Here is a 27,160-nt window from a genome sequence, read left to right on the forward strand (position 1 = left end):
GAGGAAGTGCTTTTATTTTTTAATGAGGAAGGCTTCCACTGACGAGGAAAGGAGGGCAGGCCGTCCACGCGGTCTGAACATTGTCACTTTGCCGCTGTTTGGGCAGGCTGTTTGCGCACAGAGTTACTGCCGCAGGGAAAGATGAGCGCTTCCAGCTGGAGATGGAGCCGATCACCCAGTCCAGCCTGAAGCAGGCCACAGATCAAATCCTGGGCCTCTTTATTTGGGGGCTCATCATGCTGTCTTAAACTTGTTCACACACACACACACATACACACACACACACTAAAGAAGTCCAATCTACACAAACCGGTAACTTTTTAACCACCTAAGCAGATGATCGAGTTTTTAAAATCCGTAGAGTTTTTTTTAAATCAGTTTAAACCTTCATCCTCGCCATGTTCAGACAGGCTAATCCTTGTTTGCTACTGAGCTTTTTGTGCCCACACATGCAACAGGACCATGCCTTTAAGTAAACCACTTGTAAACCACCGTTAATACAGGTAATTAAAGGTATTTGCTCTTTACATCAAATAATTGAACCACCACATTTTTTGTCACAACCAGGTCTGTTTACTGCCTGACCTGTAGGCTAAAATGTCTCCAAAAGCAACACATCATGCGCCCTGTCTGAGGAGATTCAAGAGCAGATGAGGATAAGAGATATTGACATTGTCAGTGTAGAAAGAGTTGCAAAGCCATTTCAATCTGGAGAGACTCAGACGGAGAAAGAGAAAACGATTAACAAATTTATTTGACAAAATGAATAACAGTTCTTTGGCGCTCGGGCCCCGGCTGAAGATTTGAGCAGTGAATTCCGACGAATTCAGATGAGCCCATCAACGCTGAATAGGGATGCTCCCCTGGGGCCCGACACTGGTGGTGGAGGTTGGAAAAGATGACGTCTTGGAATGCTGGTGGAGAAGGGGAGGAGGTGGGTCGAGCACAGCTGGAAAGCGACAGGCTGCGTGGGTGTGGAGCCTTATAAACGGAAGCTTGATTGAAGATTGGAGAAAGCGGGTCGAGGTCCGGAGATGAAGATGACGCAGTAACAGGTAAGCGGAAGTCTTCCAGCTTGAATTTGCGCCTAGGCTTCATTTTCAAGACTCCAGAAAACCACAATGAGACATATTGTCCACAAAAGGAGAAAACGTGGAACAGTGGTGAACCTTTTTAGGAGTGGCCAGACTACCATTCCAGGAGCGCAATTAAGATTTACCCAGGAGGCCAGAAGAAAACCCAAAGCAGCATCTAAACCCCTGCAGACCTCACTTCCCTCAGTTAGGGTGAGATTTCAAAATTCAACCACTGCTGACCAAAAGGAGCACAAATGCCCATCTTTTATTTGCCAAAAAAAGAAAAAATATCTTAATACACATTACTGAGGAGACAAATGTGAAACTTTTTGGCAGATGAACGCCTCGTTTCAGTCTCTCAAAACTAGTACGTTATTACAGAAAAAAGAACGTCATGCCAACAGTCAAACGCGGCGGTGGTAGTGTAATGCTTTGGGGCTACTTTGTTGGTTTAGTAAGTTGCCTTAATCAAAGGAATAATGAATTCTGCTGTGTACCAAGAAATCCTGAAAGAGAACATCTGCCCATTGGTGCCCTTGAGGGAAAACCCCGAAACAATCTATAATCTGTAATTATGTGCATAATTCAGGTTAAATTGACCGTAAAAGATACATTTCTCATCATTTTGAATGAAGTTCATTGAGCTGCGGCTCAAAGGCTTGTGACTGCCTCTTCAAACATCTTCATTTTTCAAATCTCAGCCAAACTTCCTGGTCATCAAAAAAAAAACAGAATGCTTTATGACTTACCAGTACAACCGCTTTCATCTGAAGCATGGCTTGTGGCTTTCCATTGAAAGCTTTCCATTCTTCCAAACTGCGCTCTCAAAGGAAGAAGAGCTGCTATCATATTTCTTGTTTTCACCCATTGGAAAAAAAACAAAACAAGCATTTAACAGTTTACTGAGGATTTTAGAACTGAAATAAAAAAAAAACTTTAATGTTCCGCAATGGGGAAATTAGGGCGTGACAGTAGCAAGAACACGTAGACAGGATCCACCTGAGTGACACTAGATTAAGCAACATGAAGGCAAAGAGAATATAACTTATGAGAAAGCAAAAAAAAATAAAAAATCTGCACACATATTAATAGATAATACCATACATCCAGTTGAAAATGCATACATTATGTAAAAAATGCAACATTCAAGTTAAATAGAGGAAAGACAGCAGCCGCTTTACAGAATGGTGTGAGGTAACTATGTAATATGCAATACTGTACGAGCAAACACCCCAGAGAAGCGAAAATGGATTCACGATCGGATATAAAAACCTGTGCAACCATTAGGATGTTTGTAAACACTTAGTGAGTCTGTGGCGATCAGAGCAGATGGGGAGAAATATAAATTCTAATTATTAAGCCATGTCTATTTGCAATCGTTCTTTCCTTTATGACATCCATCCATTTCCGCCATATGCTTCAAATGAACACATGCACAGGATGAAGATGATACAACAGATGACAGATGGGTGTTGCTGGTTGTGGCAACAACACAACATCAGTGGCTGATTCCCTGTGAGGGCAGATTGAGATGAAGCTTGAGATGCACGTAACATAAAACTGACACATGAAGAAGATCTATCCCCCCCCTCATCCCCCATGAGAGAAGCATCCATCAACACTTTTATTGTTGTTGGATTCTAATATATCATTTCTTTTAATTGCCTGTCCAAACCAAACCATATAATTCTGTTTCTTAGGAGCTGCTTAACAAAACTACAAGGTTCTGACAACAATGAGAGATTCATCTTTCATGGCAAGTCTAGCCCAGGGTGAATTGTGTGTCTTATGAGTAAATGCTTCGTACCAGGCTGTCTGCATATTTAGGCACAGATAACTTAACAGAATTTGAAAAAAGATGAATTGGCATAAGACACGTCAATACTGAAGGATTAAATAGAATAAAAGACATAAAGAACAGATTTTAAAACCACAATCACAGTATGTGCTCCATACTGAAACAGATTTCCGTGCGACTGTGTTGCTCTCAGCGGGAAAAAATTTAATTTGTCAACTTGCAATAAAAACATGTCAGACAGTTCATATCTAGTTATCCTTATTCTAATTTATATATCATGTTCTTATGATAAGTTAATGATTCATGATAAGATATTATGATAAGATTTATGACAAGTGACAAGATATGATTATATGAAAAATATCACAAGAAAATATCATTATTGGGGACAGCTCCCTTTTTCTGGGCGGTGGGGAATCTGCATTGACTGGAAATATACACATAAGCAACAGAAAATGTGTTTGAGTTATGATTAAAAATATATTTAAAAATATATATTTTTTCTTTTCTAAGCTTAAAAAAATAAAATAAATGTATCTTCTACAGCACTTCTCCCAACCTTACCTCACTGAGTCTTTCAAGAGGAGAACGAGCCAAAACAGCCGGTAAAAATCAATGCAAATGCATTTTATTTGTAGAAGCACTTTTTAAAAACCTATTGTTTTAACCACAGTGCTGTGCTGCACTAAAACAATTCGAAGCAAGACATAAATAATTATAGAATAAAACGAAAAATATATCAAAGTTGAAATAAATCATACAAAGACTGAAATGGCTCAAATAAAAATAGAAGCAAACAATCTCACACAACAGTTTTGCTTTTATGCCATTAAATGTAGAAGAGGTTGAATGGAGCATGGACTGTTTGGCTTTATAGGAAGATGCATTTTACAGTCATAGGCACAACTGTGATGAGAGATACCATGTTTTCTCACAACTGACCCTAAAGAGAGAAGATACAGTGCAAAATAAGGAGAAGGACTAGGATTTAACCTTGAGTAACTCCGCAGGAAAGACTTGGTGAAATGGATTTAAAGTTTTCACTGTGAACTTTTCTGCTGGTATAAACTAAACTTGTCTAAGGTTGATTCTTCAATCCCAAACCAGTATTCCAAACATTAGATAGAGATACGATGGTCAACAGTATCAAATGCTGCTGTTAGGTCTAAAAGTACCAAAATCACAAAACTTCCAGAATCAGTTACTAAAATAATGTCATTAAAAACCCTAAACAAGGCTGTTTTTCTATTATGTAGCCGTTTAAAGTGTAAAAATATAGAAAACGACAAAAGAACGACATACTCGTTCTTTGGTCCAGCTCTGGAACACGCACACTATACATGTGTTCCTATTTTTTATTTGAAATGTATTTATTCAGGATAAATCTCATCAAGAAATAAATTCTCATTCTCAAGACAGACTAGAAATTCAACCCAGATCAATTTTTTAATAGGAGCAAGATTAAAACCCTCTGCAGAATTGTATTAATGGATAAAGAAACAACCACGTGTTTTATTAAAGAAAAGGTATACACTCTCACATAATCTGGCATAGTTTTTCTTTTGCATTTTCCAAGTATAATGACAGTCAGACACATAAACATGCACACACTGTGATATTATGCAGAAGATCTTTGTGAACCATCCGCAGTGCTGCGATTCCTATAGGGTGCTTTTATTGTGCTTGTTCAGTCAAAGATTAAAATATTGCAGCACAGCTTCTTCCTTACAATGAATAGTGAAATGTACTGTGATGGCAGCAGTATCAGTCATTCATTTAAGTTTGGCCAACTCGTAGTTTGCTTGGACAAACTACAGTAGTTAAAGCTCCATCAGAATCATTATCCTGTGATCTAGGATACGGTTTTCTAGTTGCTGCTTTTCTTTAGCTTTTGTACAGAAATATAGCATATTTGTTTGAACAAGCAAAGAAGAAATATGGTTTAGTAAGCTACTATGAATACAACGGTAAACCTTGAAAGCCGTAGATTCCGAGTTGTAGTTGAATGCCCAGTGACAAAGGACGATAGAAGTTCAAAGCACCTGGAAGTCAACTTCCAGGTAGCATTTTTAATAAGGCTGCACTTGGAAAATCAATTGAGATTCAACAACACTAATGTCATTCTCTAAAATGTACAAAACAAAAACATCTGTTACCTCAGTTGCCCCCCCCCCCCTTTGTAATATTTAAAAGCTGAGGATGCATTGCCAGAGAAGTGCAGTGGTCTGTTGAGCAGATGAAAGCACATGTGGTCAGATGAGTCATTGTTCCCCTGCTTTCAGCCCACTGAGGAGCGTATGTGTGCCACACAGAGGGAAAAATTACATTTGTTTGAGATTCTTTCCACCAAAGAAAAGAAATATTTGCAGCTTTACAGGTAAAAAAAAAACAACAACGAACAATCATTCAGCTATAGATCCCAGAGAATAAAAGTATTCAGGTATTTGTTGAAATACAGGAAGTCTTAGTGCGTCTTCTGTGCCTCTGCTTCTATGGCAGCATCCTTTCAAGTACTGTCTTCTTTTTCCATCAAGCTCCTGGTGATTGTCAAGGCTTGGTACACAAAGGTCTGTTGGAACTGTATGGATGGTATTACCTACAAAACAACCGTTCACCAGATTCCTCTTTTCTGAAGTCCTGTGAATGTTGGTATTTTGTAACAAGGCCTTCAACATTCTAACTCATTTCATTCAAAGTGATAAACAAACTCAAGGACTATATATGGGGCCTGTTGAAAAGCCACAAATCAGAAAGACAGCATACCTTGATACTGTCTTCCACTACTCAGCTAGATGCAAAATCCTTTGAATCCTTTGTCTCTCAAGGTTGCTTCAATACCATTTTATATAAAGACGAAAAAGAAAAACACAAGCTGCTCTGATTGGCATTAAGCATTATCTTTGAATTCCTTTACATTCATTATGCTCATCCAACATTTAATGTGCTTCTGGAAGTCCTGAAACGGTCTAGTTTCTGATTGAAATTCTCTGTATTGGGAGTATTTGATAAGTCTGGTCTATGTCAGCTTAGCCGTACAGTGGCTCTCCAAAACTTTCACTTCCCTGCTAAAATGCCAAACTGTGTGATGCAAAACAAGAAGATTTTCAAAAGATTTTCCACATATAACATGAGATTTATTCTGCACATTTCAACTAAAAAGCAAAACAATTTGTTGGGGGTTCTGAAAAGAAAAGGTATAACCAGGTTGCATCCTTATGCCCTTGATATAACGTTCTAATGTAATGTTTAAGCTCCCTCTGATTCCTTTCCGGCATTCCGTTTAATTAAGCTCACACCTCCTTCTATTGTGATTGGCCTTCAATATATTTTGTTTTCTTTGATGGATGTTCATGCCTTTGCCACATTTTTGCTATTAGCTTAGACGACAATTTGCAGGGAGTGTTTAACGTATTAGAAGGATCTCACTGTGCAAACACATCAGTCAGGAGTGAGGACAGCCGTGAATAACTAGCATAGTAACATTACAGTAGCTTGACATTTATTCCCTCGTATGTAAAAAAAACAAGATGGCAAACGGTCAAGGAGGCTGCAAACACAGAGGCTGACTGCAACACGGAAGGAGTTGCAGGAATGTCCAACAAGGAATAGTTGAGTTCAACTTGTGACAAAAATCTCTAATACTGTCTATATCTCTAGGCCAAGGTCTATGGTTGTGAGACAGAAGCCTTTTATTCACAAAGAAAGCATGCCATTGGCAAAAAAAAATTTAAAATAATCCTCAAATCTTGCGGGTAAACATGTCATGGTCTGATGAAACCAAACCAGAAGTTTTGAGCAACAGTTTTGTTAGGCACAAATATAATACCATTCCTATGGTATTGACATGGTGGTGGCAGCAACATGCTTTGGTGTTATTTTTGTTAAGCTACCAAGGTGTGAACAGTTACAAATATCAGAAAGTGTTTCTGCTAATAGGCTGAAGATGAACTTATTTCTTCAGCATAACGGTGTGTCTAAACATTCACCCAAATCCAATTACACTTCTTTTTATGAGCTAAAAAATAAAGTTTTGGCTTGGCATAGCTAAAATTTAGAATTAAATTCGACAGACAGACGGTCATCACCATAGGGCTGCAGACAGTCTAATAGATTGTGAGAACTTGAGCAAGATAAGAAGGTATAGTGGGCAAATAATAGCAAGTTAAATGTAGGTTGCTGATAGACTCCTGCAAAAGAATAAGTACTGAAATCGAATCAAAAGGTACCTTCAACAATGTAGTAGGTTAAGGACGGGCACACATATGCCAGGATGTTGTACCTTTTTATATTTTACCCCCACTACCAGCAAATTTGTTTTATTTTATTCTAGCATTCTCTGCACTCATCACACTGTGCATCTGTGTATGAATATGTGCACATATATATCACTTCCACCTCTGACATGTACGTAATAATAACAACAATAAACGATAATAATAATTTACTCCTTGCAATCAGCTCATTGCACTATTTACTATTGCACTATTGTCTGAATCTGTCAGTTTTCTTTATAGTTTTTACACGTGTGTTCTCTATACTGCAGACTGTGTTTGATTACATGACTGCCTTATTGTGTTCTTGTATTATTTTATAAGCAAGCACGTCATTAGCGTTATACAATGCACAATCAAATTCCTCGCACATGTAGACATAGCTGGGAAATAAAGCTGATTATGATTCTGATTCAGAATGGTGCAAGTTTTAAGTCATATTATATGTGGAAAATATTGGAAATTATACAGCATTGTGTAATTTATTTTGTTTTATTTTATTATCATTATTTTCCATTTAATAGCTGTTTGTAGACTTTTGAAATCCACTATATTATGCTTTGATGCTTATTATGGATGGGGAAAAAGGGAAAAATGGATTTTCTAAAATGTCTAAGTTCAAATGTGAATCAATCTCTTTGTCCCTGTTTTAGTGTTGGACTCACTGCAAAAAAGAAGTGTATATAACTCCATTCACAAAAGTTAGGATCTGTCATTTCTTCGCTGTAAGTCATTAATTTCAGCTGCATTAAAGCTCAGTGGTATAAATGATTAAGGCCTTGTCCCTTTAAATGAATTAACCTCATGCAAATAGAGGTGAACAATATCTTTGTACATTAAAGCTTCTCGCTTCAGAAATAATATCTAATTAAAAATGTGAAACCCACAAATCAATAGACATGCCATCATTACATTGTTTATCTTTTTTAACCCACCTATCTAAAACGGAAGAACTCGCCTCGTCACAGTGTTTTTGCTAAGCTAGGCTAAGCTAATGTGCTGTGACTACTTTTTAGTTCATACTTCATTTATAATAACATTATCTCTAATACATGTTTTGTGATACAAATCATCCTGTCAATCCCTAAAAAAAAACTCAACAACAATACCTTAACCCCCTCAGTATGGAATGTACATAGAATTTTTAAGCTAGCTCTATATTTGTTAGCAATAGACAGAGGGTCATTGTATTGTGAAATGTTGGCTTATGGGGCTTTACTTTGTCCAAATTACCTCAAACTAACCTCCTCATGTTTACTTATTTAACATAGAAACAAAATTCTATAAATTATGGAGAAGTAATAGGCTTCAAACGAATCATGACTTTGGTCGCTAACATCAATTTGTTCCTATTTGTCACCTGGTTTGACATTCAGAGAAGATGAGCTGTCACACCTCAAAGCTGATCTCTCTCGACTGTCCAAACAAGGGCTCTGTTGCTAGGTGCGTGTCTGAATATGCACGCCGTAAATGTGTAGAGCTACAAGTGGTCTTGATGGCAACTTCATACGGTGGCGGGGGTTCCAGCCATGGCGGAGGACGAGGTGCCGGGCTTAACCCACCACAGTCCATGGGTGGATAGTCAAAGTCTTCACCACGGGCGGCGTTCCTGTGGCATTCCATTGTCCTACAACCAGAAAAAGTAGGACATAGTTTGACAGTGCTCTCCATAATTACGTCCACTATTTGAAAAAGTGATGAAAATGCCTCAAAATAAAATAACATTGTGTTGCGATACCATAATCATATACAGGAAATACCTTTTTTTTTTTTTTTTTAGAAATATTCTACCTTAATTTGATCATAATTATTTATTGCTTAAGAAACATGTTGCTAAATATGTTTTTAACAAAACTCATACATACTCAGTTTATTGGCCCTCTGCCCTTAAAACTGCCAATAAGACATCATTTGTGTGAATCTTCTCCGGTAATATTTCATGATGCTGCAGCATGTGGGATCTTCAGCCATTCATCTTTGCACATTGTCTCAACATCATCCACATGCCTTGGTCTTCACTTAAGCTCATCCCACAGATTTCCTCCAAGATTTAGGTATTAGGACCAAGATGCCCTTAAAAACTGTTGATTTTGTGTTTGGTGAAAGAGTTCTCTGTTGATGGGGCCATATATTTTGAGAGCATCCTGTTGAAACAACCCAATAACGACTCAGTTTTCCCACCAAATTGAAAATAAAAATTGTCTTTGTCTCAAAGAGCCCAATCCAACCTGGTTCCGGTCTTTGGAACAGAAAGAATCACAGTACTTCAACATCACTGTGCTTCAACATTGGGCATCTGGCGCTCTTCCACAGGCTTATCCTTTGTTTCACAAACATCACAAAAGCACATTTGTGATAGTAGGATAGCATACATCCCAAAAAAAAAAGGATGTCTCATAGATAGTGTTAAATGGTTTTCATGGAGACTAATTGACCCTAAGACACCTCTTTACCACTGATCTCAAATAATTCAGAGATTTTTCTACCCTTTTCCTGTATGGTGAAAAGACAAATATAGGTCAACATCCAGACATATTTTAATCACTTTGTATTAGCATTTAAACTTTTAAAAGCTTATTTTACTGTTCATATGAAGGAATTTTGGCATGTAACTAGTGTTACAGAGCCACTGCTTTATTTCGGCAAACATTACCAAAACATATCGCTTAACTGATCTTCATAGCTCAAGTTCTATACATTTCATTCTTTTAAAATCTATGGAAGCTTACAGTAAATTTTTCTTTCTAAAACTAAAGATACATGTTTTTGATAAGTTGATCAACAACAACACAACGGACTCTGTCTATATTTCAGGCGTGGCAGTGACACACACACATAGGATGCTAGAAGGCAACATTTGTTTGGTGCTATGCCCCAGATGCTGTTTGTTTTTTGTGGAATGAAAGTGGTGTTAGTGCGAGAAACAGTCAGCGGGCGAATTTAATTACCTTCGCAAACTGAAATCTGAACCCTTATGAAAAGGGCAGCATTAAAAAGTACAAACCCGCTGGGATGTTAAATGGTGAGGGTTTTCTTGTTGTTTTTTTACTCTCGATTTAACCAAAAGGCTTAGAAAAACAAAACATCAGCAGTAATAAGAGCTGTGCCCTTTAGATTCTATAAGAAAATAAATAGGCAAACTGTACTTGCACAATGAATAATTTACAAAGAATGCCTTTTTTTCCATTAATTTCACCCACCTGGGCAGAAACACTGACTGGGACTCTGGGAATCGACTCAGCTGAGGAGAGAAGAGAGCGTGGCTCGGGTAGTTGGTGTAGTCGTTGTACGGGTAATGGGGACAGTCCGGGTCAAACTCCCGGTGGTTGTAGTTCACCACATTTTTGCTGTTCATGGCCCAGAAGAGTCCCAGGATAAGCATGACCACTCCCAGCACCACGCAGCAGAGGGAGAAAGCCTGCAGGCGGCTTTGGTAGTGGGCCAGGAAGGCTGTGGAGCCTCCGGTCACAATGAGGAAGGCTCCGACGAAGATCGCTCCGTGGTGGAGGGACGGCATCCTCCTCCAGGACTGCAACCTGTCTCTGAGGTGTCTGCTTGGCTGGGACTGGCTGGATGGTGTCATTCACATATAAACAGCAGCTTAGAGTGCGGTCCCCGCGCACTCTGACGAAGACCAGGAATCCAAAATGATTTACGCCGCCGCCACGGAAAGAGAAGTCCTGCTAAATCCTACTGTTTGGTTTCCATCTTCTCCATCTCCATTAGTGCTGAAACACTGATGATCATTTAGTCCACGTGTTTATCCTCACTCCCTGGAGCGTTCGCTTCTTTTGAAAAGGGGTCTCAAATTGTTGGTTTGTTGCAAAACTAAAACAAAAAAAAAGCAAGAAAGCGATGATAGCTGTGATGCGCATCAGGCTAATGTTGAGCAGCTTGTGTGTTTATCATCAAGCCAGATGGACAAGAGGACGGCAGAGCCCATTAAGAAATCTTTACTGGCGCCCCACCCTCCCTCTAATGTGTCCGAAGGGTACCACTTTAGCCTGCGTGCGTCTGCGAGAGGGAATGAGACAGGAAGAGGTACAGAGAGTGAAGGAGTGTGTGTCAAAGCAGTTTTTCTGAGCACAAATGAGCATAATATGGAGAGCGATTTACAGCGCGCCTGGATCTTTCAGTAATCTGTGTTCTAAGAGGCACTTCGACTCTTTGACTCTAACCTCAGACCACTAATCAGTTATAGAAATGTATAACGCGCAGCCAGTCTTAAATAAAGAATCTGTAAATGGAAACATTACAGCTTTGGGTTCTAAGCTCACCTCTGACCTATCTCCTCAAAAATCACGTGAGCAGCTGCATTCAGGGAGGAGACGAGACCTGCTATCAGCTGCACTCTGGTTTGCCGAGGTCAATGTTTGCCCGTTTTCTGTATGGGACTGTAAATGTTTGGATTTGAGGTGTTTGTGTTACCAGCCGGTATAGGAAGGCACGAGGAGACGGTGGCCTCAGATTTAGGAGGAGACCAGGCCTGGGAGCAGGCTCCGTCCGAGCCAAGGGTGTGATTACTTTATTTTTGCTCTGGCTCTCAATAAAATTCTGGAGCTTGATGGAACCATTTTTTCCTTTTGTTTAATAAGTAACTGAGGGGATCAGTTCTCATTATCTCCTGTTACAACCCTTTCAACTGTTTAACATTTGTCACGTTACTAGCATCAACTTTAGATTTATTTCACTGTGATTATATTTCATAAACCAACACAAAGCAGTGTATAACTGAGAAGTGGAAAACTATTCAGCCTCCCTGAGTCAGTACTTTGTTAAACCACCTTTCTTTGCAAATACCACTCCATGGCTTTTGGACGTGTCTACCAGCTTTGCACATATGGAGAAAATGCCCCCCCCCCCCCCTCTTTCTTCCCCCTTCATCAGAGAGGATAGAGAGTGTCTGTGAACATTGATTTTTCAAGTCTTGGATTTAAGTATGGACTTTTAACTGGGCTATTCTAAACACATTAGTATCCTTTAATACTAAATGGCTTCATTGCAACTCTGGCTGTATGGTAGATATGTGAACATCTGCCCAGCTCTGAAGTCTTTTGCAGCCTCTGACGTTCTTTGTTGTTTTTAAATATATATATATGTATGAATATGTATATGTATATGTATATATATATATATATATATATATATATATATATATATATCTATATATATATATAGATAGATAGATAGATAGATAGATAGATAGATAGATAGATAGATAGATAGATAGATAGATAGATAGATAGAAAGATAGATAGATAGATAGATAGATAGATAGATAGATAGATAGATAGATAGATAGATAGATAGATAGATAGATAGATAGATCGATAGATAGATAGATAGATAGATAGATAGATAGATAGATAGATAGATAGATAGATAGATAGATATGTTGCAACATCATCCCAACAACTCTAACCCCAGGTCGCTGAAAAAACGTGTCCCCACAGCATAATGCTGCCACCGTTATGTGTCACTGTGGGCGTTGTGTGTTCAGGGTGATGTGCGGTGTTAGTCTCCTACCACAAGTAACATTTTGCAAATTCAATTTTGGTCTCATCTGAACAGAACACCTTCTTTCACATGTTGCTGTGTCCCCTGCATGGCCTGTTAGAAACTGCAGACAAGTGTGGTATAGCGTTCTTTCATCAGTGCCTTTCATTTTCATAAAGTGGAGATCTGTGGAGTCGATCATTAAAGATTGTCCTCTCATGAAAGAAAGACCTGTACAATTTCACGTGAGTTTTTTTCTTCACTGATTCACAGATTATAAAATTACCCCATCCTTACTTATTCTCAAAAAAGGAAGGTAGCAGGAAAAGCTTAGTTTAATTTCTGTTTTCACAGAAGCACTGTATTACTTTAGAGATGCAGACTCTCAAAGTTAAAAAGCCTTGAGTTTGCTTTATTGTACTTTGCCTGTAAACTATTGGTCTGCATTACACCCATTCCCATGTGGGAAGGTTGCATGGTGTGAGAGCCTGCCTGTTCCACGATTGGCCAATCAGCAGACACACTCCTTCTCCCCTGGCACGTACAGTCCCATGGTTAGCCAATAGGATAGAAACCTCGAAGGCAGGCCCCGCCTTTTCAGTAACATTGACCAATCAGCCTTGAGTAGAGGAGGAGTTTAAAGAGCCACCTACCCCCGTCTCACCTATCGGAGCATAGGGGTGATCGGGTAATCAGGAGTTATTCTGTTACCCCAGCTGGAAATTTGGAAAGTTTGGGCTCCACTTCGGAGCGGCCTCTGGTCTGAGCTGACGCGATGAGCCCGCTGATGTATTTAGGAGGCCTGCTGGTTTTCCTCCTGCTGTGGATCAGAGTCAAAGGTCTGGATTACGTGATCGTTCACCAGCGCTGGATTTTCGTGTGCTTGTTCTTGCTGCCGCTCTCTGTTATATTCGATGTGTATTATTATGTGAGAGCGTGGCTCATTTTTAAGATGTGCTCGGCCCCCAAGCTGCACGACCAGCGCGTGCGGGACATCCAGCGACAGGTGAGTACTACGTCATCATCTGCTCACAGCATGCCTGCACAATACAGGTGTGAGGGATCAACAATGTATGCATATGCTGCTCAGGACTGCATGTGAAATCGTGTGGGTGGCTCTCAGGAGCTGGAGCCAGGGCCGGCCCAAGACTCAATAAGGCCCCAAGCTGGATTTAATTGGGGGCATTTTGCTGAGCTCGGGTCAGGGGGAAACCTGTGAGATTTGCTGTTTGGTATACAATACAAGCCAGAGCAGTGCATTTCTCGCCATTTTATGTGTTCAAACATTAAAGGAACATGTCCATAGATACCGCCCTACGTGTGTTACTGGTTCAATGAGATACTAGAGGCCATAGTGTCAATACATAGATTATAATAAGTTTAAGTAGTCATTGGATACTTAACTTGAGTCTACATGGTGACTTTGCCTTTTCCCAGGGGGAAATTCCCATTTTTAGAGGGATTTCCCGTTCTATTTACAACTGCAAAATTAGATTTCTAAGTACCAACACTTGAAGGAAATTGGATAGGAGGTCCAAAATTCTATTTTTTTCTTCAGTAGCAACCTTTATTCACAAACACCATTACTCACCTGGTCTGCTTAAAACATGTTACAACGTGCTTTAAATGTGACCCCACTTTAGACACAAGCTGCAGAAGTTATTGAATTAGAAATAATATGTTTACTATTTAAATCATTTTAACTTTAAGAAGGTTTTTCTGTGTCCTTTAAACATCAGCATAAATCCAAGTGCTGCTAAGCCTCCAGGCCAGCAGGGGGCGCTAAACGGCCACAAATACTTGTTTGTTCCTCGGGCTCGCTTCGATCGAAACATTTATCCTTTAAATACCATACATCAGCTTTACAGAATATGTAGATATAGATACTCTGTACAATATACAATAATGCAAAACAAATATTTTCTGTATCACACGCAGGTACGTGAGTGGAGGAAGAATGGCAGCGGGACCTACATGTGCACTGGTCGACCCGGCTGGCTCACTGTGTCCCTCAGAGTGGGGAAATACAAGAAAACCCACAAGAACATCATGATCAACATGATGGACATACTGGAGGTGGACACAAGGAGGCAGGTAGGGCTGGATTCATTCTCCATCCACCCACCCATTACCTTAACTCCTGAAGCCCACTCTGTAATCAACATTTTGATTCATTAAAGCAGAAAATCCTCAGTTATAACTGGTGACCCTTCTGTAAGGTCTTTCAATTATAGTTCTTAGCTGAATGCACAATTACCTGAGAACATGATATCAAAATTAAATTAAGGCTCATAAGGGGTTATTAAGAATTTAGTTTTCTTCTTAGTGAGTTGTTAGAAAGTCATCAGACCACAGGGCACGTCATCAAGAATTCAGGTCTGTCTCCCTGTATGCATGTGTAAACTGGCTGTTTATGTTTCTTTTGGAGTAATGGATTCTTCCTCTCAGAGCGGCCCTCCAGACCATGTTTCCTTTCATGGATGGTGACAATCTCTTACTAGCTTCAGCTAACATATTTTGCTTTTGTTCTTGGATTGATACACAGATTTTGCACCAAATGCCATTAAACTCTGGGAAGCAGAACCATTCTTCTTCCGTGGACAGTATGATATTCTGGACATACCCATGTGGTTTAAATCTGCATATCATTGTTTGAACAGATACGCCTTTAAGCCTTTGAAAATTGTATCCAAGGACGAACCGGACTTGTCGAGGCCTGTATTTTTCTGATTTCATAGATCTCTTTAGTTTTTTTCCCCACGAGGAAATCGTGTGTTTGAGGTGTTGCCTTAAAATACACCCACAAATGTGCCTCCGATTTACTCTGATGATTTGATTTAACCATGAACACATCATCTTGGCTTTTACAAATTATTTAAAGGCATAGTAATATAAGTAATAAAAACAAGATTCTCTCTCGTTATTCACACTTTCTGCAAATAAAAATATCCAGTTAATCTTAAAGCTACTGATTATTCAGGAAGTTTCCCCAAGGCCCATTTTGAATAACGGCGCATGCTCAAGACCGTCTTCCCTGCTCTTACTCTCTTCAGAGGGATCGCGTGAAAGAATTACCCAAATCCACTCTGGTTTTATTTATTTCTACTGAGGTCTTCCTCTTCTTCGCATAAATTTGTACGCGGTTTGTCTCTTGCGACTCTCAGCCGTGTCTTTAACCTCCCTTTTCAGGATGGAATGACAATTTTAACCAGTATAATAAAAAGAGTTGCTGAACAGGATTATCAACTATAGCTTTAACAACTGACCTACGACAGAAAAATTGTAGTCTAATTCAATGTCAGACAGTGAGGAGAAAAAAGGTCATGAATCTTTTTATACAATAAATGTGAATATAGACACTAAATCCTTGCAATCTGTCATTTTAGAATTAAAGCAATCACTATAAAATGTGTTTGGCTCTATTTTCTTTGACCAAAAATGAATTTCTTCATAATCATTGATGTTTTCTAAAAAAAAAAAAAAATCAATAAAACAATGAAGGTGGTGTATTTATATTTTTTTAAATCAGACATTTTCCTATTCTTATAGGTGGTGAGAGTGGAGCCACTTGCCAACATGGGTCAAGTGACCGCTCTCCTTAACTCCATTGGCTGGACGCTGCCGGTGCTGCCGGAGCTGGATGATCTCACAGTGGGTATGTTGGGCACTCTTTGGATTATTTTTAGGGTGAACGTCATTGTGCTGTTTCAATTCGATCTCTCTGGTTTTTCTAAAAATAGAAAAGCCATCTCTCCGATTCTGTGATTTGCACAGCTTATTGCGAGATGGAGATCTGCATACTCTCCATCAATGGGTGCATCCTGTTTGGAGCCTCGGCAACTTCTCTAATTGCGTTAGAGGGCTGGTGTTGCAGCTCAGAAGATGAAACCCGGGAGGAAATGGCCGCAGCTCTGGAAGCACCCCTGGATAGAGTTTCATAATGGATTTCCTGATGCCATAATCTACGCATCAGCGATCTAATGTTTTCCCATCAGGCAGCGATACATTCATTTATCCTGCTGTCCACAGACCGACACACTCACAGCGGGCGAATGCTGTTATCTGCTCATGTGTTGGCCCCCCTGTTGATCTCACCCGAGCAGAAATTCAATTACCGTAGAGGAGCATTGAGAATTTTCTCTCCTTTTTCAGGTGGGCTGGTGATGGGCACAGGCATCGAGTCGTCCTCCCACATTTATGGTCTATTCCAGCACATATGCGTTGCATTTGAACTGGTCCTTGCTGACGGCAGCTTAGTGCGCTGCACAGAGGTAAGCATTGTGTCCAGAGGCCTGCATGCTATATCAGACCAGTCAATTAGAAGGACAACATTAGGTTTAGTTAAAGCTTTTTATTATCACGGCACAGATTTATATGTAATGGTCACACACAAAAAAAAAAAAAAAACATTATTTGATCTTAAAAGAATTGCTCTTCAATTCCCATTTGCCTTCTATCATTATAGATGGTTTTCCAGTAAGACGAGAGACCGTTCCATGCTAGTCTGAAAAAAAATTGCAGAAATTTGGTCTAATGCTAAAAATTCGGAAGACTAAAATAGTAAACAAAGCAGATCTGTATACGTTGTGCTTTTTTATAAGTCAACATTTGTCAGGTTACAACCAATATACTTTGATGTGCTAAATCAAAGCAAAGTAGAGCACAATTTTGAAGGAAGATGATAGTTTTCCTTTTTTTTTTTTTTTTTTTTTTTGACTGCTAAAAATGTAAAACGTGGCATGCATTCGTATTCAGCACATTTCTTGTTACAAAGAAGCCTGAGACAGAGTCTGTGAGCATCACTTGTCATCTCTTGCCACAGATTCTTAATTAAATTGTTGTTGTACTCTGACTGGGTCATTGTACCACATGAATATGTTCTAATCTAAACCGACAGCATGTAGCCCTTGCTGCATGTTTAAGGTTGTTTTTTTTTCTGCTCTTTATTCTTTTGGCACCGCCAACAGGTTGGTTTCATTCTGGGATTGTCCGGTATTTTGGCTCCACTCATTTTCTCCCTCAACTCAAAAGAAAAGCATCCCCACAGCATGATGCTGCCATCACCATGTTTCATCATGGGGATTATAGGTTCCGGGTGATTTTTTTTTTTTTTATTATTTTTCCAAAGTTAGTGTTATAAATTGGGTAATGTGTTTAGTTTGGTTACCTGTGACCAGTGTACCTTACGGTGTCTCCTACATGGCTTGTGTTAAACGGCAGACACAAGTCCCTCTTGCTGTCTGTCAGCCAAAGCTGCCTTATAGCCACTCCTTCCTAAAAGCCAGATTTTTGCATACCTGTTTGTATTGTTGACAGGCTCTCCAACCAAGCTATGGATCTTTAAAGCTCCTCGACAGCTGGCTTCTGTCACAACGCTGCTTTCTCACAGCCTTACTACAAAGAACAGCTGTATTTATCCTGAGAAAAAACTTAATTTGACTAATTTACCAGATTTGGTTTATGGAAGAGCATTTGTTTTTCTGGTTGAATAACTCCTTAAGGCAATCAATGACACCAGATTTTACTTAGGGGTGTCCAAATAAAGCGGTGGTAAATACAAATTCACACTACACTTCTTTATTATTTGTAAAATATATTTGAAACCCATTCATTATCCAACCAGGAGTCATTGGGGCGAGAGGTGCGGTACACCCTGGATCGGTCGCCAGTCGCCATTTATCGTTGTGGTTGTAATGTGACAAAATGTGAAATGATAAATTAAATAAAAAATTTAAAAGAGTGTGAATTGTTTTTGCCCAAACAGGAGGAGAACTCTGATCTGTTCCACGCCGTCCCCTGGTCCTGTGGCACTCTGGGATTCCTTGTTGCAGCGGAGATTAAAATAGTCCCAGCTAAAGCGTGGGTGAAGCTGCGCTATGAGCCTGTCAGAGGCCTGGAGAACATCTGTAAACACTTCGCGGAGGCATCAGAGAACAAGCAGAACACTTTTGTCGAGGGTATCCAGTACAGCCTGGACTCCGCCGTCATCATGACAGGAACCATGACTGACCATGCAGAGCCAGACAAGGTAAGGTGTTGGCAAGCGTGCCTGCAAATCCCCTCCGTCCCGTCTCTGATCGGAGCTGATGTCGGATCTTCCTCCCGGACCTCCAGATTAACAGAATCGGCCTGCACTTCAAACCCTGGTTCTTTAAACACGTGGAGAGCTACCTGAACGCAGGCAGCGGCGGAGTGGAGTTCATCCCTCTGAGGCAGTACTATCACCGACACACACGCAGTATCTTCTGGGAGATTCAGGTAGACGCGCTCACCCACATCCCCGTTCTTTTGCATTTTTAACATCCAGCTGTTAACATTAGTACTGTAGGCCTATCTTTAGCTCGGTCCCATCAAATCAATAATGGATGAGACTTTGCAGCAGAACAGTTCTACTTGGAGTTGGCTAACCTTTCTGCCAGAATCTTGTTCTTATTCGCTGTAAAATGTCTTCATTACATCCTAAAGCTTTCCAACTGGCTTTGGGCCTGGCACCTGCGGTGGGTCACCCACCCACCTGTTTAAAAAAAACAAAAAACATTCAATGCTCTCTTTTCCTCTGTCACATAAATGATGCCATCGCCATCTTAAAATGTGGTCATACAATCAAAAAAACTAATACAGATTAAAAAAAACTGCTCATTCAGTATTTTCCTTATAATCAGCTGATTTGTAATTAGTAATTTGTAATTACAACAAGTGTTTTCTGATAGAGATGGAAGATATAATTTAAGAGGAAAATTTAAATTTTAAAACTAAGTATGTTCGAACAACAAAAATAAGTTTTAGTTTATCAATTAGCGGAGTGAAGCTCTGGAACAGCTTGCCTGAAAACATTAAACAATGTAAAAGCATCCAGCAATTCAAAAAAGAATATAAGAAAAGTATTTTTGATGAATACAAAAAAAAGAGTAATATATAAAAAGTTGGTATACTGTTTGTTTTACTGTAAATATTTGTCCTTTACCTCCATGACACATGTAACTGAGGGGTAGGGCTTAATAAGCTTATGCTTCATCCTACTCCTTTTTGAAACATGATGCATGTTTATGAAGTATTAAATGTAAACATTGTTAAATCATATCATGTTCCAAAATAAAAATAAAAAAGACTACATCACCTTTTTTCCATCGCTACAGAGATGGAAAAAAGGGACATTTCAGGATTTTTTAACTTAGTTACTGTGAAAAGGTAAGACATATCTCTGTGTCATTGAGTATAAATCCAGAGATAGTGTTGCTCCAGTTTAGCGTTCACATGAAGAAGTTCCAAATTCAGTTTAGCCAGGTTAAAATACATTGATTACTGTTTCACGTTCACCACCCAAACATGCCCGACTCTAAGCTCACACTTTGCATGTTTTGTCTAAAACGAAGCTATTTATGGATCATGATGTCATTCACCAATTAGCCTAGTGACTGTTATTTAATTTCCCTTGGGGATAAAAATGTATTTTTGAATTAAATGAAAGGTGACGTGAAGTATTTGCAACCAGCTCGTCTACAGCCATTTAAGGAGTTTCTAAAGCTGCTCTCATTCACACACTGGCTTTTTTTTTTTTTTTTTACATCATCAGAAACCAGAAGGAGTCCAAAAGTATGTCCAAGAGGCGGTCCATTAGCTCTTCATCACTAATAGTTTAAACCACCATACCATACAATAGTTTAAACCATCATACGGTTGGTATACCTATGTAATAAATTCATGTCTTTGTTTTTTAAATCTTGTCTGCTGACAAAATCCTCTCACACAATGAAGACACATGCTGTCATTTCAGCTGTGCGGTTAAAAGGGACAAAATGCACCCAGCTGCATCTACCTGAACTGGAAGCTCCAAGATTAGGGTGCGAAAAATGTCACACACACACACACACTTTTGCTTTTTACAACGCCTTACTTACATCTAAGATGATAAGGAAATTGGAAATACTTTATATATTTTGCTCTTTTTACATGTTTCACACAAGAAGATCACAGTTGACACACTGCGCCCAACCTACGTTTACTATGTAAATAATTATCAGCTTGGATATAAATAACTGACCGATGTCAGTTTATAGGTTCATAAAATAGTATTTGCATAAACCCCCTGTTACGTATTTGAGGCTGGTGTTATTTATAAGACGATCATCTCCAGTGACGTGCGGTGAGGTTCATAGCTGGTGAGGCACTGACGTCATCAGAATCAGATTTGCAAATAGATGCATAGATTGACAGCAGTTTACAGGTTATGTTTCACTTCTGCATCCTTACACATACAAACTGTAGCTCACAAAACACATATTTCCTTAAAAAACAAAACAAAATAAATGTTATTACTGTCTTACCTTTACTTATAAATGAAGTCCATGCATCGCTATAAATGAATGAAGACGAGAGAGTTATTTATTTATTTGGTTATCATAAATGTTCAAACAGAAATCTGATCTTTTAGGTCCCAGTCAATGATTAACTCTTACTTATCAAAAAAACGGTCAACGGCTCCACTCAGTCCCACAGAAGCCATGTTTCCTGGAGCTTAGATTATTTTAACAACATGCCTGCTCGTTTCCGTTTATTTTCTAATGCTCCACCTGAGACACACACACACACAGACACACACACACCATTAGCTATTAGTGAGAATAGCCTGACAGTGGTGTTTTCAGTAACAGTAAATGGACTCATTAATTATGCATGGTGGCTGGTTTAACAGATGCCTGAGATAGTGTCCTCTGAGCATTAGGCTGCCACCTTTTTTTTCTTAATATTTTGTTTGCTTTTGTTTTTAAGGCCTTTTGTCTCTGTTCACGTTTCAGTGGGATAGCAGACAGAAATAGAGCAGCTTGTGATCATGGAAATCATCTGGGTGTTGAATTTGGTGGCCTGAAACAGAAGTTGTTGTTTTAGCACTGCCCCCTGGTGGAAGTCTAGAGGAACTGTAGGAGGCGGTGTAGGGTTGAAGGGAACAAGGAATCACCACTTTCAGAGGTTATACCTCACTTTAAAGAAAATAGAGACATGATAAAAAGTGGTTTACAAATCATTTTTTTCACAACAGAGGACAAATCTGTTAATAGCGCTCACCTTGCATTTTATTTTACTGAAGAATATGTTTATACATTTTGAAATATGCACAACAACCCATCCTGTACACAGGAGGACTTTATAAACATAAATATTATTCAATTAACTTCTTCATATATAAGTGTTGCGTAATAAATATCCATGCGTTTAAGAAACGTCAAACTCCTCGTTTTTGTTTTGCCAAACGCTGCTGAGCTGGATGTCACATTTACGATATTTCAGCTGCAGACAGATAAACAAACTCAAGCAGTCAAATATAATAATATTAGAGAAAGGGAAAAAGATCATTTTCCACAGATTTAAATAGATTGTTTATGTAATGGTTCATAGTATAACTTACCAGGCATATCCATAAATAAATAAAAAAAACTGCGTTTACAACATAATAATAATAATAATAATAATAATAATAATAATAATAATAATAATAATAATAATAATAATAATAATAATAATAATAATAATAATAAAATAAAAAAACGGAGACCTTCCCAGTGTGCTTCAGCCCGGAGATGTTGATGGACCTTTGATTCGGTGCAGATCAAAAGAAACATATGAACATGAGTAAAAGCAAAAACCTATTTCCAAAGTTACTTATGATCATGTAAAACCAAGACTTTACTGAGAAAATGATCTTGACCCTCTCCTTCACTTATTCTGGCATAAACCTGACTCAATTTGATGAATCCTTCAATCTGAAATGGCATTATTAATATAAAAGGATGACTTTCTCGGGACTGACCTGACTCAAACGTTCATGTAAACCTGCGTCATCCCTTTCAAAACCGGCTTTGGAGTGACTTTGGAATCGTAACATCTAAAACGTTCAATTTCTCTGCTGAACCATACTGAAACCACCCTGAGGTGTATGGTCTATGTTTAAATGCTGGATCCCTGCCAGAAAACTGAATTGAACTCCAACATTTCTACCCAGAAGAAGAGAGATCAAATATCCAGATTGTGCCAGTCGCTTGTTGATCAAAGCAGCATCTAAAAGGAAATGCCCTGTCAGTTTAGCACGTTGTGAGGAGAACTGCTCCCATCTGTGCCGTTTTTTTTTCCAGGACATCATCCCGTTTGGCAACAATCCTGTGTTCCGCTGGCTTTTTGGATGGATGGTTCCTCCTAAGATCTCCCTGCTGAAACTCACCCAGGGAGAAACCATTAGGCGCCTCTATGAACAGCACCACGTGGTCCAGGACATGCTGGTACCCATGAAGCATCTGCAGGCCGCCATCTCGCGCTTTCACCAGGAAATCAATGTGAGACTCTGATGTCGACCCAGCGGCTCACGTTGCACTCGGCTTAAGATGAACCGTGTCTCGCTCGAGTCTCATAGAATACCTGGTGCTGTTTGGCAGGTCTACCCCCTGTGGCTGTGCCCGTTCCTGTTGCCAGCAGGCAGAGGGATGGTTCACCCCAAGGGCCAGCAGGAGGAGCTGTACGTGGACGTCGGCGCGTACGGCGAGCCGAAGGTCAAACACTTTGAAGCCAGGGCGTCGACGCGTCAGCTGGAGAAGTTCGTCAGAGACGTCCACGGGTAAGCCTCCCACGAGAAAGTCCGAACTGACGGGCCGCGGGCAACGCTTGACGTGTGGCATTCACCCGTTGCCTTTGAATGCTCCCTGCGCAGGTTCCAGATGCTGTACGCAGACGTGTACATGGATCGGGAGGAGTTTTGGGAGATGTTTGATGGGCAGCTGTACCACAAACTAAGGACTGAGTTGGGCTGTAAGGAAGCGTTCCCTGAGGTTTATGACAAGATCTGTAAATCTGCCCGTCACTGAGCCAAGGCGGTGTCTGCGTTCCGATCAGAGACCCTGTGTCCCACTTACACCGCGGTGCCGTGCACCACAGAGACCAGCTGCTAGTGTTTGAATGTTCCTACCAGAAGAAAAACCCTTAGAGATGAGGATACACCTGCCCTCATTATTGTTTTTTATGATAAACTACCTAATATGAGAGACTGCTTATGAACTTCTTGTGTAACATGAAGGAAAGGCATGACTATTTTTGATGAATTTTATGTCAGGGATATGTCATTAACATCCTTTTTTTCTGTACAGAGCCTATTTTCATTCTCACTGGCCTCCCAGCTCTTAATAAATGTCTTTATTTGTATCTTAGAAGTTCATGTTTGGCAATATTTTCCCTTTTCATGTTGAATTTCTAACCATCCCTGGTAATGTTTTGTGAAAATACTTTTGTAATTAATTAAAAGGGGGGGGGGGGGGGGCTATTAAATAAAACTCCTGCTGTTTTAATGTCGGAATCAAGCTAATAAAAACCTATATTTTATCATGAAGTTAATTCCCATCCATTGGTGACATAATGATCATATGTGGTGTTTTTTTTTTTTTTTTTTTGTATTTTGTTGCAAATTCATTGTTTCCATGAATTAAACCGTAAATAAGTCTATACTAACTAATGATTTCATAATATATCTTAGAGGTCACGTCTCAGCTCAAGGAGAAACATTTCCACGTGGTAACAAGTGAAATCTAAAACGCTTGGACTGAGAACATTCCACACAGAGCAGAGATTCTTCAAAGCACTATTTGGGATTTAAGTATGAAAGCATTATATTCAGTGTTGTATAACAAGATCGCTATGAAAATGATCAAATATGGGCTGGTCAAACTTGGCCTGATTTCTTTTTTTCTTTTATTAATTTGTTATTCTAATCTAATTTGGGATTTTTGAAACCTTTCTATTTAGGAACCACAAAAAAAGTTGGGATTTTTTTTTTGATGACTTTTGAAATTTTGTTCAAACCTTGTTTGATAAAATGTAAAGCAAAACATTTCAGAAGAGCGAGCGTGTGTGATTGTGGTTTTGTTAGAAATGTCAAACCCAAAGAATGCGTCATCCCCTCACGGAATGGAGGCATCTCTGTGTTGGGATGCTTTAATTTCGATGTTTGACTGAAAATGATCGGCTGATGGGAAGGGGAATGGCGCTAAAAGCAGGGCGATCCTAAAAGAAAACCTGTTAGACTTGAGGCTCGCCTTCCAGCAGGACAACAACCCTCGACATACAGGCAGGGGGGCTACAATGGAAAGGTTTAGATGGAAGAAGATGCGCCTGGCCCAGTCAAAGTCCAGAGCCACTGGGAAAAACTGGAAAACTGGTGTTCAACTCATTTCGACCACTGAAATGCGGCGGTGACCGGATGAGGCGACAGGGGGCGGTAATACAACATGGTTGGATCGAAAACCACGGCCGAGCCTGAGAAGAAGAGGGGGAGCGTTCAGAGCCGCCTGTGGACTGAGAGAGTGAGCTAGGAGCTGCTAAGGCTGTCAGTTACTGATCCAAGTCACTGCGACGGGCTCCCCACATACCTTTTTACAACTCAGGTAAACTGAGCTTTACTTTTAATTCGGAAATGTATCCGTTATTTTTATTCTCGGTGGAAATGAAAACGTAAAATAACTTTGCTTTTAACTTTGTTTTATGCTAAACTCGTAGGTTTCTGTGTGTTTCGTGGTTAATCTCACTAGCTGTTGGCAGCTGTTTGGCGAAGTTTATTACTCTGCAGCACAGACAGCTAGCTATAAATGCTTCGCCGCTGGAGAGGTGACTTAGAAGTCGTCTTACTGCTCCACTCCTCGTTTAAGCGGTTCCTACTTTCTTTGCTCTTCGCGGGATTTATAAACGCTGTTTTCAGTCCCGCTGTTGACTTTGGACACGCATACTTCGTCTTATCATGACTTTTAAAATTGTCGCGCAGCTGCATTTTTTTCTCTCTCCCCCTTCTGGGCTAGCTTGGAGAGTCGCACGCGCAGCCAGTAGGGTGACGTCAACCCTGCTAGCCTGTTACCTTGACAACAGCGCGGAAGTGTGTGCTGATACGCTAAATATCAACAACGCTAACTCAAGGAAACTAGATAAGCTGCTCCTCTGCAAATTCCTCAAATGTGTTTCTGCTTATCTAAAGATGTAGAGTGTTGGGTTAGTAGTCACTTTTTCTCATTAGCAAAGCCATCGACAACCTTTTGAGACATTTTTAAATGGTATGGAGGGTATTTATAAGTCTTTGGAATGCAGTGTCAAGTAGCCTCCTGACAAAAAGGGGCAAAGGGGGGGGGGGGGGGGGGGGGGGGGGGCAGAAGGCTTTACCTGTTGATCTGGACGGTGTTTGTCTGTGACTGAAAACAGAGCAGAGAGGAGAGGACAGCATGCCGACCGACCAGGAGCCCACCTACACCATGAAGCTGCTGCAGCTGCTGCTGCTCTCCACCTACTGGGGGATGCAGATTTGGGTCACTTTTATTTCAAGTAGGTAACACACACACACACACACACACACAGAGTTAACAGATGTGACCTCAAGGTCCATGTTAGTTGACTTTTTAAAAAGCAGTGTGAATATATAGTCGACTTAATCTATCAAGGTTTTTTTTTTATTAATCTAAAACGAGATACTCCAACATACCTCAATAAACAAGCGTTTTGAACAAAAAAAACAAATAAACAAGCATTTATTGCACATTTTAAATGCATTGTAAATGGCACACGCGCGTAAGAAAAGCTAAAATTAATGCTCGCAATCAGACATTTTAGTTTTCTCTTTTCTTCTGTTGACAGTTTTTTTTATTTTTATTATTTAAAGGATTAATAAGTGGATGTGAAAAGGTGGCGAATAGATTTGTTTTACAGGATTTGAACCAGGTGAAGCTAATGCTTTGCTGCTTGAGGAGTTCTGGGTAGAGATTTTCATCTCGAGTGCAAAAAATGTACACACGTTTGTACAGTTTTGGCTTCCTGCTCTGAGTGGGTGGTTCTGTCAGCGAATGGCATGTTTTAGAGTCTGTAGACACTGTAAACAATCGTTCATTTACTAACTAAGATGAAAGCCGTACAGGCACTCATCCCCTGCTAAGAGTCCAGTAAACCACCAGCCCACTTCATAGTCTGTGACGCGTTTCCAAACATGCTGCTGGTTTGACAGGTTCTTGACATTTCTCACATGCTGATGTCTTTTTGCACAGTTTCTCCTTTTTTACATTGTTTTTTTTTATTGTATTTTATTTTTACATACTTTTACATTCGCAAACGTAGCTTGTCAGGAAGTGATTTTTTATGCATTCATCTTGAACAATTTATTTTTATCTGAATATGCCTTATCTATTAATAACTGCACAGTATTTTTCCCCTTCTTATAAGTCTTTCTCTTCTGAGGTACAGTTTAACTTTTAAATGTATTTTTGTATTTTGTTTATTTAGGTTGTGCATTTTTCAGGGTATTCTCTATGAATCATTCTTGTTTCTCCATGGGTGTCTTTGATTTGTGTCTTTGTGTTCCATCTGAACTCTGACCAAATTTTCATTATGGATACATACCGACAATGGGTAGGTCAACCCTTAGCTGAGGGGCTCTGGTAAAAACAGCTTCCAGCACATTTAAAATGTGCGTAAATAACATGGGTTAACAATTTAGTACCACAGCGTCATTT

At 39.7% G+C, this 27,160-nt stretch overlaps 2 protein-coding genes across 3 annotated transcripts in view; one reads left to right on the forward strand and one right to left on the reverse strand.

Annotated features, from left to right (window-relative positions):
* Nucleotides 1-6,767: 6,767 nt before the first annotated feature.
* si:dkeyp-51f12.2 (uncharacterized protein LOC100151460 homolog) lies at nt 6,768-11,258 on the reverse strand. Its single transcript, XM_036141459.1, has 2 exons — nt 10,346-11,258; nt 6,768-8,772 (listed from the first exon to the last, which is right to left on the reverse strand). Exons 1-2 carry the CDS (start codon nt 10,726-10,728, stop codon nt 8,535-8,537), a joined length of 621 nt encoding a protein of 206 aa, XP_035997352.1. The 5' UTR covers nt 10,729-11,258; the 3' UTR covers nt 6,768-8,534.
* Nucleotides 11,259-13,303: 2,045 nt separating this feature from the next.
* dhcr24 (24-dehydrocholesterol reductase) overlaps nt 13,304-27,160 on the forward strand; it is a 19,773-nt gene continuing 5,916 nt past the window's right edge. The window contains exons 1-9 of one of the 2 annotated variants that reach the window (XM_012866357.3): nt 13,304-13,647; nt 14,580-14,735; nt 16,191-16,296; nt 16,794-16,912; nt 18,406-18,669; nt 18,756-18,899; nt 22,769-22,966; nt 23,066-23,244; nt 23,338-24,031. In XM_012866357.3, coding sequence (XP_012721811.2) covers nt 13,417-13,647; nt 14,580-14,735; nt 16,191-16,296; nt 16,794-16,912; nt 18,406-18,669; nt 18,756-18,899; nt 22,769-22,966; nt 23,066-23,244; nt 23,338-23,491 — 1,551 coding nt within the window. In that variant the 5' untranslated portion in view covers nt 13,304-13,416 and the 3' untranslated portion in view covers nt 23,492-24,031. Of the gene's footprint in view, nt 13,648-14,579; nt 14,736-16,190; nt 16,297-16,793; nt 16,913-18,405; nt 18,670-18,755; nt 18,900-22,768; nt 22,967-23,065; nt 23,245-23,337; nt 24,032-27,160 lie in introns of those variants that run through there. The other variant, XM_036141460.1, reaches the window with a different exon arrangement.

Source organism: Fundulus heteroclitus, chromosome 9 (genome assembly GCF_011125445.2).
Source record: "Fundulus heteroclitus isolate FHET01 chromosome 9, MU-UCD_Fhet_4.1, whole genome shotgun sequence".
Taxonomy (NCBI): Eukaryota; Metazoa; Chordata; class Actinopteri; order Cyprinodontiformes; family Fundulidae; genus Fundulus; species Fundulus heteroclitus.